Raw genomic sequence first — 15,153 nt, forward strand, 5'->3', positions numbered from 1 at the left:
GGCGTCGTCCCGTTGCGCTTCCACGGCGGACTAGGTGGTGTCGCCTCGTTTACTTTACATGTTGATTGAATGCTTCGGAAAACGGTTCCTATGGACTCAAAGGATGCAAACCTCTGCAACTGCGCTGTCGCAGCGATCGCGCTGGCCGCCTCGCGTGCATGCACGCGGCGCCAGGCAAAATTCACGCTGTCAGAAGCATCAGGACGCTTTGGCTTGGCCGTTTCCTGATAAGATCGCTGCTTGGCTCTCCACGCGTTTGTCGATCTTTGATACGCTGCTTCTCAGGCACAGACTTTCTCTACAACACGTTCTCATTTGGATTCGGTCTCTCGAGCCCTGCGTTTCCGCCGATGGAGCTCAAGCGTTAGGCAAGACTTCAGTCGGACTGGTCACTGCCGGCGCGGCGCCAAGGTCCCTTCTTTCGTCTCCGTGTCGGTTTCTCAGCAGCAACAACAGATTCTTTATCCAATGAGTCTGCTCTGTGGGCGTTTCGTTTCTTTTTTTCCAGTGCCTCGCCCTACCGTAGACTCCCTGGTGCATGTCAAGCCGAGAGACAGCAAACACTCTTTGGCACGCCCTCGGTCTTTTTCCTCACTCGTTTCCACGGAGTGTTGAACTCTTTCGTCTTCCGTTGCCTAGTACGCTACGCGTAGTCCGCAACTCCTTCTTTCCTCGCTCCTCCAGCGAGCTCGTCGCTTTATTCCGTCGGGCCGCGGTTGGGCCTCGCACGTGTCTCTTTAACTGTCCTCCCACGGTCTCTCTTCCTCTCCTTCTTTACTCTGTGGATTTCCTCAGGCTTCTTTGCACACATCTTCGTGTCCGCTTCTGCATTGTCGCCGTTTCTCTCAAGACCACGGGTGCTGTACCAGCTATCCACTCCTTGGCTCTGCATAGGCGGAGTTTTTGCGTCGCGCGTGCGAGGAACGTGGCCCTGTGCTTGTCTCCGACTGGGCTTTGCGTCGGATTCTTCGAGAAACATCGGCTTTCTCGTCAGGCCAGCATCTGGCGACGCGGCTGGCGGGCCGCGGAATCTGAGGCCGCAGTGTATGTACACCCCGGGCGCCGAAGTCCCAGTCCACTAAGGGGTGTATGTACACTTCAGCGGGCCGAGATGGAGGAGCCGCGCGGTGATGCGGCAACCGCGTTGCCGTCTTTTTCTCTGGATCCTCCTCCTCTGGTCGTTCCGGCCTCAGACGCGCTGCGCATGGAGACGACCGGGGCAGGCATTCTCGTTTCGCGGTGTCCGACGTTGACAGAAGAAGACATTTCGCATTTTGTGGCGGCGCTGCATGCGCGCGCCGCAGAGCGCTGCCGAACGCGCTCTGCGGCTTGGGCGAGGAAGAGGCCAGCAGAAGCGAGACGGGAGAGTGACGGAACTCGCGAGCCCGATGCAGACTCGGGGGGGGCCGGTGAGATACATCCCTGCGGCGCTGAGAGGCAGAAAGGGAGCGGAGAAGACAGCGGAGTTTGCGCGGTGTGCCTACCGGAGGAGAGAGGGGGTGGAGACAACTGCGGCGCCGACAGAGACACAGAAGGCGAGCGTGAAGACGAGATTGTCGGCGTGGCGCTGCGCGGCGTTGGACTGCAGGACGACAGCCTTGCCATCTTGGTCACCTGCATGCTCAGATCGACGTTTCTCCGGGCCATCGACCTCTCTGACAACAGACTAACGGATGTAAGTGGGGATATCGGAGGACGCCGATGGAGGTGGCGCGAAGCCGCGCGGACGCGGCCTCAGGACACGCGGACTGGCCAGCCTCCGTGCCCGTCTCAGTGCGCCTCACCCTGGCTCTCCAGAGAGATTTTGGTTCGGGGAGTAACAACTCGAGCAACTCGACTGTCCGCGACCCGACTGCGCCGAGACTCTTCTCGTGCGCTCATCTGTGGAAGTCTGTTTCAGCGTTTTCGGCTCGACTGTTGCCTCTGCGAACCGGTGTGACGGCGAGGGGGGGGGCTTGAGGGTGGCGGGGGGCCTTGTCTGGGGAGATCAGGCAGTTGCCGTGTGTCGTTTTTTCCACTCGTTCCAGGTGTTCGTACCGCCGTTTCGGTCTCTTCCTGGCCGTCGGGACCTCGTTCCGTGTGACGCGGTCCGCTGGCACTGTTCAAGCCTCGTATCCTTTTTTGCAGGACAGCGTCAGCATCCTCGCGGAGTGCCTGCCTTGTCTGCCGTACCTGCGGTTCCTCAACTTGGCCAACAACCGCCTCTCCGCCGCCTCGCTGATCAAAGTCGCGAAGGCGTTCTTCCCCGATTTTTCGACGCCTCCGCCCCGCACCAGCGGGCCGGCGAAGGCCCGGGCGACCGCGCCGGAGGCGATAGCGGCGCCCGCTGAGTCGGGCGCGAGACCCGAAGAGAGCCAAGGCGGCGGAGGCGAGGAAGAAGCTAAACCCGACGTCTATCACCTTGACCTCTCGGATACGCTTGTCGGAGCTGACGGGTGCTGCGCGATCGCCGAGGTGCGCCGATGAATACAAAAAGAGACGAAAGCTGCGGCGTCTGGGGCCGGAAGAGGCTCGCTGCAACACAGAGCGAGAGGACTTCGTCTTGGTTGCGTCTTTGCGAGATCCACAGGAAACGAGAGGCGAACTTCTAGAGGGGGGGGGGGTGACGGACGAGATGCGACTCAGCTGACTGCGGATGCGTTTTATCGTGAGGCGTGGCCTTCTGTGCGAAGAGCGGGTGACCCCTGCGTCGCGCGGAGTGCCAGAACCACCGCGGCCGCGTTGCGCGCTAGGCGAAGGCGCATTTGAGGCGTCCTCTATAACTGATCTATCTTTCGTCTCCGATTTTTTTTTCCTTTTTCCGTACCAGACTATCAAGTGCAACAGCTGCCCGGCGCGTCTGTACCTAAGGAACGTCGGAGGAGGCTGCGCCGGCCTGCTTCCCCTGATCGCGACGGAGTCGTTTTTGAAAGCCCTGGACTTTTCGCACGCGGACATGTCGCCGCGACCGCCCTCTCCCGTCTCGGTGTCTCCGCGCGGCTCGACGGCGTCGGCGACGCGTGTCTCCGCCGCGCCGTCTGCGTTCTGTTCGTCTCCTTCTTCTTTCCCGGCGCCACCAGTTCCCTCGTCTCCGTCGCAGCTCGCGGACTCGCGGGCGAAGAGCCGCGGCGGCGTGCTGTTTCGCTCGTTGCAGAAGGCGCGGCTCGCACGCCGGCGGGGCTTGGCGGCGCAGGCGGAGGCGGGGCAGCGAACGGAGCCTTCCGGCGGCGGAGACAAGGCCAATGAGGGGGGGAAACAGAAGCAAGCGGAAGAAGAAGAGTGGATGGGTGAACTCGAGGGATACTCGCTCCACTCCGACGACCAACGCGCGCGAAGGGAACGAAACAGCCTCGCCGGCGGAGACCTGCAGATGCTGCTCTGCGTCGCAGAGGGACTCGCACATCTGCTCACGTCCGCCGGTACGAGTAGGGGGAGAAACGGACACTGCAGCGAGCCACAGAGACGCGCCGCGGAGGCCGTGTGATCGCGTTGGGGCGAGAGCTTGAAACATGTTTTGGAGGCAACTCCACACGCCTGTGCCGGAGACACCGTCTGCAAAAAATTGGGGGAAGGGCATCGGAATCGACATTTGTTCTTCTCGTTCTTTCTGGAAAAGCCTATAGCACAGGCATCTCTCTCTTGCCCATTCCTGAAGCGCCTTCGCCGCTGCATCAATCGCCGAGTGTGCGCCCGCGCGTGTCACCACCTTCGGCTCTTCGTCTGGCTTTAGGTGTAGGAAGGAATCCTTTGAGCCTTGACTGCAAATTCTCGTACCCTCGACGCGCAGAGGGAGGCGGCTGGTGCAGATGTTCCACTTTTTCTGTTTTTTCCATTTTCAGGCGCGCTGCAGGAGCTCAATCTCTCGTACTGCACATGGTCGTTCACTCCGGAGTGGGAAGATGACGGCGAGGCCCCCGGCGCCAGCGTGCAATACGCCGACCAGCTGATTGACATCCTCGCGGAGGCTCTAAGAGAAACGTCCTCCCTTCGCTCTCTAGCCTTTGCAGGTACAGGCCGCCCGCTCTCTGCGCTGGCGAGGCCCCAGACTTTTTTTATTTCCACGCGCAGTCTCGCCTGACAGCTGCGTCTGTCAAGGTGCCGCGCCGCTCTCTGCGGCTGCTTGCATGGGCCGCCGGGGACTAGACGCCTCTAGTGCTTCCGCTTCAACTCTGTGACTGGAGCGGCGAGCATGCGAGGCAGCAGTTCCGTTAACTCCGGACGCTGAGACTCTCACTGCTATCTAAACATATGTGTGTGTAAGGAAATACGCCCACTCTTGAGATCCCGCCTGGAGCGCGCGGGTGAGTTACGGGAGCCCTGTCTTTTGAGTATGTCGGCTGCGGAGTTGCGAATGCCTCTTCCCTAGTTCTTTTTCTCTTGTCTTCTGTAGGCAACGGCATGACGGCCGTCGGCTTGAGGCGGCTGTGCGAGGGCCTCGCCTCCCCAGCGTGCCGCCTGGAGGAGTTGAACCTCGCCTGTAACGACCTGCAGGAAACCCTGCCTCTCGCGGAGCTTCTTGTCATGAACGACACCATCCGGTACGGCTTCTCGCGGCTCTGAACGGCCGGCGTCTCTCTCGCGCCGCCATGGAATGGGAAGCGTGTGGATGAAAAGGCACGCGACGTCTCTCCGCGTCATCGGTCGCGTACGTAAGATATTTTCAAGCGCTGCAGCCTTTCTCTCCACGAAACGCTGCTGGCGTCTGTCGTTTAGCAGAGATCTTCGTCTTTCTCTCTGCTGTGGCTGGCTTCATCTTTCTCTCTCCCCAGTTTTTCTGTCTGCTGTGTGTCTTACGTTGCGAATTGAAAACTAAAAAAAAGGTTGTACCATTCGAAGTTGAGCCCTTTCCAAGACGTATTCCCCGCGCCGGCGCCCCTTAGTCGCGACGCAGAGAGCGCGAGGCTGCCGCTGAGCTGCGCATGTGAGCGGCTACGCTGCTTTGTTTTTTCTTCACTTCAGGATACTCGACATCGCGAACTGCGTGCTCGATAGCGCCGCCGTGAACGACCTCGCGACGGCGCTCGAGGCGAACACGACGCTCGCCGTCCTCGTTCTCGCGCACAACGCTCTCCAGCCTGAGACGTTGAACAAACTCACCGCGGCCCTTCGCATGCAGCGGCGGCGCGTCGAGGAAGCGGAGAGCGAAGCGCCGCCCGAGCGGAACCCGCCGGAGGGCGAGCAAGGAAACGAAAAACGAGAAGCGAGAGGAGAAGGAGAAGAGACACTCGGACGCAGCAGCGCGGTGTCGCGGTTTTGTGGCTTCTCGTCACAGGCGGACGGCTGGCTATGCTGTTGCTCGTGGGAGGGGACGCCGCCGAATCCGTTCAACGAACCTTCTTCCTTTTCGCCACGGATGCCTCTCGCTCCCGCGGCGCGTCAGCGTCTACTCTCCGCGCGGCGGCGCTGCGCGCTGCATCTTCTCGCGCGACAAGAAGCCTTTTTGTCGCAGAACTCGCTGTCGATGCCTCGCCCTTCGGCTGCAGTCGTCTGCGGCGCGTGCGGTGGGCGACGCGCGGTAAGAAGGGGCGAGGATCAGACGCCGCCGCGGAACCTCCCGCGCGTGGCAGAGGATGTGGAACTGCCCAACGCGCCTCTAACGCAGCTCCCGCGCCGCGGCCTGCGAATGCTTGATCTCTCCTACACGACGGTAAGCTTCTTCCGACAGGTGTCAACCTTGCCTCGCGTGCTGCATCTTCTTTTATGCAGTCCATCTTTCAGGCGTCGTCGCGTCGCGGCTTCTCTGCGGAGGCACATGTGTGGTTAGAGGTACCCCGTACTCAGCGACGCTCATCCCCTGTGTTTCGTTTCTCTGTACTCGCGAACAAGAGCATCGATATGTCTTTTCGATGCACGCGTCGTCGGATGCGCCTCCGTGCACGCTCGGCTGCGTGAGTTTGTTTCGAGTGACGGTTTTGCGAAAAAAGTTAACTAATCTCTCGAGGCGCCATGCAAGCTGCCCAGACGCCCAAGGTGCTTGCGCTGGGTGCCTACATATATACATATCTGTATAGATTGATTTTCATTCATATGTCTAAAATTCAGATATATCTGTATATGTGTAAATACTCTCTTCTCTTCGCTGGTGGCTGTCACTATCTTTTCGGTGTGAATGCACGCGTTTACTCTTGTGCAGTCTGCGCACACTGTTTCCGTGTTTCCTTTTCCCTCTTCAGCCTCACAACAGTGCGGCGCTCCGGCCTTTAGCTGCAGCAGTTTCTGAGCTTCCCTACCTTCACTTCGTGGACATCTCTAGCTGGTAGGCTCAAACTACCTTCATTTCTTCTTCGCACTTAGCTGCACAGGACTCGAAAGAACCGTGTCGCGCTGAGGCTCAGACGTGATTTCTCGCGACGCCCGCGCAACGAGGGCGTTTCAACGAAGGCGGCCAGCCCCAGTAATATACAATTATATCCGTATACATGTGTTTTATATTCATAGATGTACTCCTATGTATATTTGTCTACCTATCTTTCTACCTATGTGGAGGGATATGTGTCTGTGCCTCAAGTGATCAGCGGCGTGGAGTGGAGACAATGATTTCGTGTGGTTCCCAGCACGTTCGTAATCGTTTTTCATCTTCTTTACTTTTTTCATATCCGCCTCTCTTTCTTCCTTTTGTAAGAGCATATGGAAGGCCAGTTTGCGTCGTGTAGCCGGCATGCCTTTTGCTTTTCTGTGGATTCCTTCGGTGCCCTGTCTCGAATCCTTCTGTGCAGCGCGGTGGACGGCGCGACTGTGGAGATGCTGCGCGCGGCGACTGCGGCTCGTGCGCCGACTTCCTCTGCAGTTCGCCCCGCGCGTCGCACGCAGTCCCCAGCCTCCTCATTCGCGCCTGCGCCTCCGTCGGTAGCCGTGTCGTTCCCCTACGCGCTGAGCGTGCGCGGCCTGCCGTTGACCGCGATTCGCCTCGATGAAGACGACGAGCTTCTCGAGGGCGTGCCACACGCGGACGAGCCTCTCAGTCTACGTGGTTCGGAGTCTCTCGCAACCTCTGGGGGGTCGGCGGAAGCGGCGCCGTGGAGGCGGGATGCGGCCTCCACGCCGGACGCCTTCTTAGCGGACGGCTCGGGGCTTAAAAGGACCGCTTGCTCGCTCGATTCTTCGCGCTTCTCAGAGGACGCGGAAACTTGCCATGGCACCGCGAGTTCGGTGTCCGCAGAGGCGCGGGCGCCGGGCGGCTGCGCGCCGTCGGCGATGCCGCCTGAGCGAGAAGGGCGCGAGGCGGCTTTCGGCGACGAGGTGTCGCCGCTGCGCCATGTCTCCTGTCCGCCGCTGCCTGGCGCGCCGTTTGCACCGTTCGCGGAGGCTCAGACAGCGCCGACGGCGAGCGCGACGGCGCAGGCCCTCGAGGAGGAAAAGGCGCTTTTGCGGCTCTACTCCGAGCGCCTGTCACCGATGCGGCCGCCGTTGCAGGAGCAACTGAAGGAGCTCGAGGCGCTTCAGGCGCAGCAGATTCAACTCCAGAGAAAGAAGGAGGAACTCGAAAGACACCTTCTCTCGCAGCTGAAGCCAGAGGGCGCAGACGGTAAGTTTAAAAAACCGAGAGCGAACAGCAAAGATATGCAGTTCCAGACGAGCTGCGGGCACCCGGCGCCTCTTCCGTTTGCAGAGGAGGGCTTGCGGCCGCGGGGGAGCCAACGGAGAGGTATACCAGAGCTGCGAATCAGGTGCGAAGGAACGCGGGATCCACTTGGAGAGATATTTTCTGACGAAGGAATTGCGAGTGCGTTCCATCCGCATTGCGCTTCGTTTCTTTTGTTTCCGCTTCGTGTTGCCAAGGCTTTCTGGTTTCACAAGAAAATGCCGCGCCTTGCTTCGCCGCTCTGACGTTTTATGCTCAGGAGAGATGCACGCGCCTACAGCCCAGGCGCTGCAGGACCCCGTTGACTGGCTGCAGACGCCGCCAGACGCTCGCGACGGCTGCGAGGAGGTCGCGTCACGAGGAGAAGCGTGAAGGAGGAAATGCTGGACAAATCCAACAAAAAGGGGACGCCAACGCGGACTGAGGTGATATGACGAAAATTCAAACGCGAAGAGAGGCGGCTTAAGACGGCGGGAGGAGAAAAGAGAAGGCAAGGCTGCTCATCGAGGGGTCGTATGAGCAGGAAGGAGCTGTGTCTTCAAAAATGGGAGTAACGCCTCGGGGCGCAGAGGCTGGAAGGTGATACGATGCACGACAAAGTGGGTGGGAAAGCGCATCAGAAGCGCACGCATGGAAGGCTCTGAAAGGAGGGAGAGAGAAGGAAGCAAGCTTGCGTCGTAGCTTTCCCGCCTGTCCTGTTGACGTAGTCGCGCGGCTAAGGGAACATACACCTGCATATGGGGTGTATGTACACTGCTCCTTGGGATTCTCACAGATTCCGTGATTCCGTTTTTGTTAATGCTAGCTGCACCTGCGATGCTCTGAAGTACTGAGGCACTGCAGAAGACGCCAGACGTCTTCTGTCTAAGCTTTTTAATCGATCGCTGAATTCGTCGACAGTTGTCCGCTCCGCAGCCTTGCGGGCTCTCCGCGCTGACTTGGTCGTTTTCTACTTATGAGTCTTTTTTCAAAGAGAAAAAGACAGGCAGAGGCGACTTGCTGCCGTGACGAAGGCGGCATACGTGGAAAATGCTACGGAGCGCAGACAGAGACCTCTGCGCGAGACCTGCGTTTCTTTTTTTCCGCTCGCGTTGAGGGTCTCCGCCAGCGCTGGCCTTGCTGCAATCTTTCACGCCTCATACCCTCGGATTTGTGTCGAGCAAAAGGACGAAAGCAAGAACGACGGAGCTCCTCTCTATAGTTCCGCCTGTGTGGAGGCGCGTAGCGAGCAGAAGCAGAGGCGCGTGCGCGACGGGTGAGACGCGCCGCCCCTTCGGACGCCTTCTCTTCTCTGTCTCCATCCTTCTGAAAAATAATCAGAAATGTGGGTTGGCGTATTTTTCCAAATAGAAGCCGACATGCACCTAGATAGACATGTGTGATGCTTGAAATTTCGTTACAGAGCTCACGATCAAGGTGTCGATACACCCTCCTAGTTTTGAACAAACAGGATCGAAAAAGGCCAAAATAAATATCTCCCCCTGACTCTTTCTCCGTACATCGTCTCCCTCGCGGGGAAACTCTCTGCTGCACCTAGTAAGAGACGTCGCAGCCAAGCAACAACTAAAGCGTATGCCGCGAACTCGAGGATGGAGATTCGAATTGCCACTCGAAAAAAACGCGCGACGGAGCTGAGAAAATCCCACGACGCGGTAGACAACCGCAGCGAGACAAGCTCGCGGAAGACGCAAAGTGCATCCTTGGAAGGAAAAAGGCAGACGCGTAAGAGAAGAAGCGACGGCGAAACAAAGAGAGCCAACCCCTCCCTCCGCTCGAGCGATCTAAGAAAAAGCACAGAGCCAGAAGAGGGGGACGGCGACAGTCTGATGACGAGCAGCCGCGAAAGGCGGTTTGAAGAGAAACGCGAAGCGAGATCGAGCTCCGAAGCGCCTATGGCATGCACGCCGAGAGCTCCGAGCGAAGGAGCAGCGCGCGAAGCAAGAGATCTGATCCGAGAGGACGCCGAACGGGAGAGGAAAGTATGGATGGAGAGAAAAAAAGATTAAACGCGCGCGCGACTTAGGAGATGCCTCCCAAGCACTTGAGGACCTGGACACGCTCGAGGGCCTTGCGATACTGATTCTGAGAAAAAAACGAAAGATAAGAGAGACGAAAATTCAGAAGATACCCCTCCTCTGCCAAACGCTGCGCAGTGACAGACGAAAACACTCCACTCAATGCGTTGCGCAGGTAGCGTTCAGTCGACAAACGCGCTCGACGACGACTCGACAGAGCTCTACGTATCTCTGCCGGCGCGGGACTACAAGCGAAACACAAGACAGAGGGGCGGGAAAACTGGAGACGCCCATAAGAGGAGCTGTCTAGCAGCGAAGATCCGGGAAAAACGAGAGCGGAGAAAAAGATTACTCTCAGATAGGACTCGACGTTCTGCGGCAGAGAACGCCACAGGAGAGACGCGCGCACGCGCACGCTCATCTGTAGGTAGGATCCGCTGCCCTCCAGCGACCAGGACGACCGCCAAAACTCCACGCCTCTCACTTTGTTTTTCATAGTACCGCGTCGTCTACTCACCTGGAAGGTCTCGCGCGGCTCCAATTTCCGCTTTTTCTCTCTCTGCGTCGTCGCGGCGCGACGCTCGGCCGTCGCCTCGCCCTGAGTGGCGCTCGGATCCTCCCCGCTGGGCGTGCAGGGCTGGACGCCGTCCCACTGCACGCCGTCGAAGAGACAGTTGAAAAGCACCAAACAGCCTGCAGCCGCCGGCGCCAAGCCCGCAGAAAAGGTCTTCACCTTCACTTTCTCCTTCTTGCTAGAGGCCCCCGCCCCTCCTGGCGCGCCTTCACAGTGCCCGTGGGCGACTGCGCAGCCTGGCGCCCCAGGCTTGCTCGCTTCCTGTGCGTCGGTATCCTCTATTCTTTCTGGTGCTTCCCCGTTTTCCTCTTCCTTTTCTTCTTCTGCACCTCGCTGGAGCAGCGAGACGATGAAGTCCTCGCCGCACTCTCCCCGCCCGACCTTCATCAGGGCGGCCATCATGAAGCGAACCTGAAAGACAAAACCTCGCGGCAACGCAGCGCATGCGAGCGCGCGCCCGACCTCCGCAGAACAAGTCGCGAGATTCCTCGAAAACGAATTCACCCTCCCTCTCAAATTTCAACTCGAGGTACTTGAGAATATGTATATCTATATACGTGGCTCCACACGCGCAACGCGCTGATCTAGAAGGCTAAGTTCTCGGCACGAAACGCAAAAACATAGATGGAAAAATAGATATATGTATTTGTATGATTGAAATCCAACACGTTTAGCTGGCTTAAGCAGTCCAGTGGGGGGGGGGTGTACTGCAGTCATAAAGAACTTGGTTGTCTGTATCTCATAACCGGAGTCATCTTCGTTGGTTTTTCAAATATACGCTGGATACCACTATACTTAGTGCACTTAACATAATGGTCATGGAAAGCACAAGAGAACTTGGATCCGGTAAACAAAGAACTTCAAGATCTAAACCAGTAGTCCAACTAGCTGTCGTCGTAGTTGAGCCGCGCGGCGACATCCGACGCTACCAATCAACTCGGACCGTTGACTTTATGACGTGCGTAAGGACCGCGCATTCGGAGAGAAAGCAGACAACGCGTCGCGCAAATAACTTAGACTTTCTTCTCACTTGATGCCAAAGAAAAGACCGCCCAGCAATCGTCGCAACCGCACACGCACCGTCGCCTGCAGGCTCGACGCGGAAGGATGTCAGTGTCCTCCTGAGCAGACACACCCGTGACAGCCTTCGAGACAGATGCAAGCACGAGAGCGGTGGCAAATCAGAAGACCAACAAAGAAGGGAAAAAACGGAAAAAGGACAAGGATACTTTGCTAGGAGGAAGGCACTGGGAATTCTCCAAGAAGGAGTTCTCTGTCGGAGAAGGAGCGCGAGCCACGCGGCACAGTGGAAACATCTGCAGGAAACGCGAGAGAAGAGAGACAGGAAACGAAGACAAAAGAGAACTCACCGAGGGCAGCGGTACTGTCTCGGGTCGAGCTTGCAAAAATAGCGAAAATTATGCTCGCCAATCTGAGAGCGGAGATGAAAGAAAAGAAGAAAAACGACTCGAAACTCCACTCAAGCGGCGCGCCAGCCCCCCGCTCCCCGTCAGGCCTCGCCAAGAGCGCCAGTCGGAGGCGACAGCAAAGCGCAGCGTCTCCACCAACTGCACGACCGCGCACGGACGCATAAGTAAATATGTAAATACATAAATGGAGATGCGTACCTAGCTGTCATGCGCGTCGCCGTCCTGTTGCTCGCCTCGGCGGAGCATTTTGTGGCGCCGGAGCGCGGGTCAGACAGGAGATTCCTCTCGCCTCCCTCTACACGTATGCAAAGCGCGCACTCAAATATAGGGGCAAACGGGCAGGTCTATGCTTTTTTGCAGAGATGCGCATGCACGCAGCCTTCCAGGTCTCACGCAAGCAGACCCAGTGAACTCTTTCGCTGGCGTGCGCGGGACGGAGTTCCATCAGAGGGCGCGAAAGTCTCTCGCGCGCAGGAATGAGAAGCATCGAAGACAGCTCTCTGCTTACGAAGCACTGCGCGGCCCTGTGCATGCGCGCGAGGTCGAGGCCTGCCGAATGGAAGAAATACTTGTACACGCGGCCTGTGCAGTCAAACCTGAAAAAAAGAAAAAATACAGCACACAGCGAGTCGAGCAACGCGACGACAGGGAGGAAGGAAGAACGCGAGTGCTCGGGACACGACAAGGATCTTTTTATTTGACAATTTTTGGGTCCAGTTCTTCCGCTGGAAAAAGTCTTTAAAAAAATAGCTGAAAAGCGTATTCTTTAGGAACTGCATGTAGATGCTTCATGCCGTTTTGAAGTTATTTCAGATCTGCGGATCGGCAGAAGGCAAACCTGAACAGAGCGACGCGATGGCGGGAAAGCAAGCGAAACGAACACAAGCAAAGACGGAGAGCCCGCGAGGGAGGGCGGGGGAGGAAAGCGAAAAGAGAGACTCCGAAAAAGCGAGACGAGAAACACACAGCGTCGCGATAAGAAATACACAGACAAAACAGACAAAAGACAGAAAGAAAAAGAGAAATACCTTGCGTCAAATCCGGCAGGAACAGGCGCGGACGCGAGGATGCGAATGTCACCCGGAAGCACCGCGTTCAGAACCGCGACGTAGTCGTAGTTCTCTGAAAAATCAAAAAGAAAAAGAAAAGATAGAGGAAGGGGAGCCGCGTATAAATCTCTCGCTGAAGAAGATAATGCAGTGCTCGCGCACACTCGGGCCTAAATTTTGCTAGATCTCGCACGACGGCAGTCGACACACTCACACGAAAATCGAAATAGAAAGCCGAAGAACGAGACATCCAAGCAAACAGGAAAACAAAGCGGAAAGAGGACAGGGATGCTAAAGATTGTGAGGAGGGCGGGGAGATAAACAACTTGCAAGAAAACAAAACAGCAAGCACCTACCTTCGGGATAAAGACGCTTTGACGGCTCTCTGCAGGCATTCCGCATACGCAGCAGATCAACCCTAACCCGAAATAGACCCCCACCTAGCAAAGCGCATGCAAAAAACCATAAACGCATGCAACCGCTCATGATTGAGTACATCCATATACAAATAATTCTGCTTCATGGTCATGCGATACACATACTTCTCATTCGCCACCACATGCCAGCAGATGATAATATGCGCCAACTTCAGTTGCATATTGTCAGGAGGAGCTTTGCACCGACTTCAGACATCGCAAGGCTCCTCCTCCTTCTTTTGAGATACACACGCGAGCAAGGCACAACAAGTAAAGAACGAACACAGACTCTATCTCCTTTCTTGAGCCGGGTAACCACGCAAACGGCAGCCTTCCAAAGGCACTCCGAGGGCGCTATTAGCGTCAGCTGAAACAGTCGGGACATATATCCTTTCTCTCGTCGCGAGGGCGTGTGCATACCCGCATCTTTACGCGGACGAGTCAACACGCAAGACTGCAATTTGATCGCTCGCGCTCCACAGTCCTCACACATTTTCGAATACCTGTGTATGCACACATAACTGTGTATATGCTTATACATCCATACGTGTATATATACACATAAATATCCATATGTATATATGTATACGTTCATATATATATGTCCATGGATTTGGGAGAGCATCGTATCGGTGAATTGCGATCGCGAGTTGAAGAAGAGGTGTCAAGGCGCGGAGGACGCCGCGGCACAAGAACTTACTTGACACGCAGAGTTATAGATATACAGTTTCCCGCAGCGTGCACACCCTTGTCAGTTCGGCCGCATCGCGAGAAGTTGCTAAAAAGAAAAACGGAAAAAACTCACACTTCAGAACGCAGCTTAAGGGGGCTCCATTGGCTGAAATCGTCGAAAAAAACTCCACGACCCTGAGAATGCCGAAAGAAGTGCCGCAGAAACAAAGACCGCACGCGAGAGCTTCGCGATAGAAGCAGGGTTCAGATGCAGACGGCGAACCGAAGCGACAGAGTGATAGAAAGCGGAGAAAGGCGGCGCACAGAGTCCCACGAGACGGCGTGGGAGGACGGAGCACATCCGCGAAGAACGCAGAATGCCCTCAAAGTTTTAGCTCGCGACTCACCAACTGTTTCGGTCCCGAATGAGGCAGGTCTTCTCCAGTGCCTCGAAGAGTGCGTCCTCCACTGTACGTACACCCGAGCCCTCTCCCTGAAACGCGACACCCTAAAGCGAAAAAAGACACAAACGAGGCGTCCGAGATGGGGCAAAAGGAGCAAAGCATAGCGCACTGCACAGGCGACGCTTCTCGACAGATTCTGCTGGCCCCTGGGGCTAGTCACGAATTGTAGCAAAAGCAGAAAGATTTAGTTCCTCTCCGTCTCTCTCCTGCATCCCTCACCGAGTATGCGCTTCCGTCGTAGGCAAACTTGAGCAGGAAGTGACCAGTCGGCACGCCGTCCCAGTTGAAGGCGCGCTTGGGTTTTTTACTCGCCTTGCACCTGTCTCTGTTCCCCTCCTGCTCGCAAGTCGCCTCTGCGTCGCCGCGGGCATCCGGCAGCGCCGCCGAAGGCAGTGCGGCGGCGGGCGACGCCTCAGAGGCCTCACGGGAGGGGCGCACAGAGGCATGGAGGGGAGAAGACGAGATAGCAGAAGAGACGTCCTCGCGGCTGCCACCCGAAGGCGCTGTAGCGGCAGCAGGCGAAGGCGGGGGGGCGGAGACAGCGGGCGCGGTTTCCGCGGGCGAGCATTCCATGCTGAGAAGCGAGAGAGACAGACTTTACCAGTGAACGGTCTGACAGAGCGAAGAGACTCGACTAGTCTCCTGCTCGAAGAAAAGTGCCGGATGAGGAAAGAGGTTTCGAGGCTCGCTAGAGAGCCACCAAGAGTCGGGACCGACGGCCCCGCGATCTCTTCGCCGCTCGGACTCGCGAGCGCAAAGATGACACTGCAGCGGGACGGGCTGCGCCAGGAGGGAGAAGAGAGGGAGAGCGAGAATCGACGCAAAAGGGAAGCAAGAGACGGTCACACAACGGTGGGAACTAACGAAGCAGAGTGGTGGCCCAAGAGCGACTGATGTCTAGGAGAGAAGCGCGCTGACAGACCAACGCATGCGCTTGGCTCAGCGCGCATGTCTCGACCCCTTGACTACCAA

At 57.2% G+C, this 15,153-nt stretch overlaps 2 protein-coding genes across 2 annotated transcripts; one reads left to right on the top strand and one right to left on the bottom strand.

The window, feature by feature from the left end:
• Positions 1–1,111: 1,111 nt before the first annotated feature.
• Positions 1,112–7,933, top strand: BESB_021780 (leucine rich repeat-containing protein; the record flags this gene model as incomplete). Its single annotated transcript, XM_029360887.1, has 9 exons — positions 1,112–1,675; positions 2,128–2,454; positions 2,810–3,398; positions 3,819–3,986; positions 4,370–4,517; positions 4,939–5,626; positions 6,153–6,235; positions 6,696–7,504; positions 7,821–7,933. 9 exons carry the CDS (start codon positions 1,112–1,114, stop codon positions 7,931–7,933), a joined length of 3,489 nt encoding a protein of 1,162 aa, XP_029216246.1.
• Positions 7,934–9,580: 1,647 nt separating this feature from the next.
• BESB_021790 (pseudouridine synthase) lies at positions 9,581–14,754 on the bottom strand (the record flags this gene model as incomplete). Its single annotated transcript, XM_029360888.1, has 10 exons — positions 9,581–9,643; positions 10,094–10,561; positions 11,181–11,271; positions 11,521–11,582; positions 12,089–12,176; positions 12,609–12,702; positions 12,986–13,014; positions 13,746–13,823; positions 14,125–14,225; positions 14,401–14,754. The coding sequence occupies 10 exons, from the start codon at positions 14,752–14,754 to the stop codon at positions 9,581–9,583; spliced, it is 1,428 nt and encodes a 475-aa protein (XP_029216247.1).
• Between the last annotated feature and the right edge of the window lie 399 nt (positions 14,755–15,153).

Source organism: Besnoitia besnoiti, chromosome XI (genome assembly GCF_002563875.1).
Source record: "Besnoitia besnoiti strain Bb-Ger1 chromosome XI, whole genome shotgun sequence".
Classification (NCBI taxonomy): domain Eukaryota; phylum Apicomplexa; class Conoidasida; order Eucoccidiorida; family Sarcocystidae; genus Besnoitia; species Besnoitia besnoiti.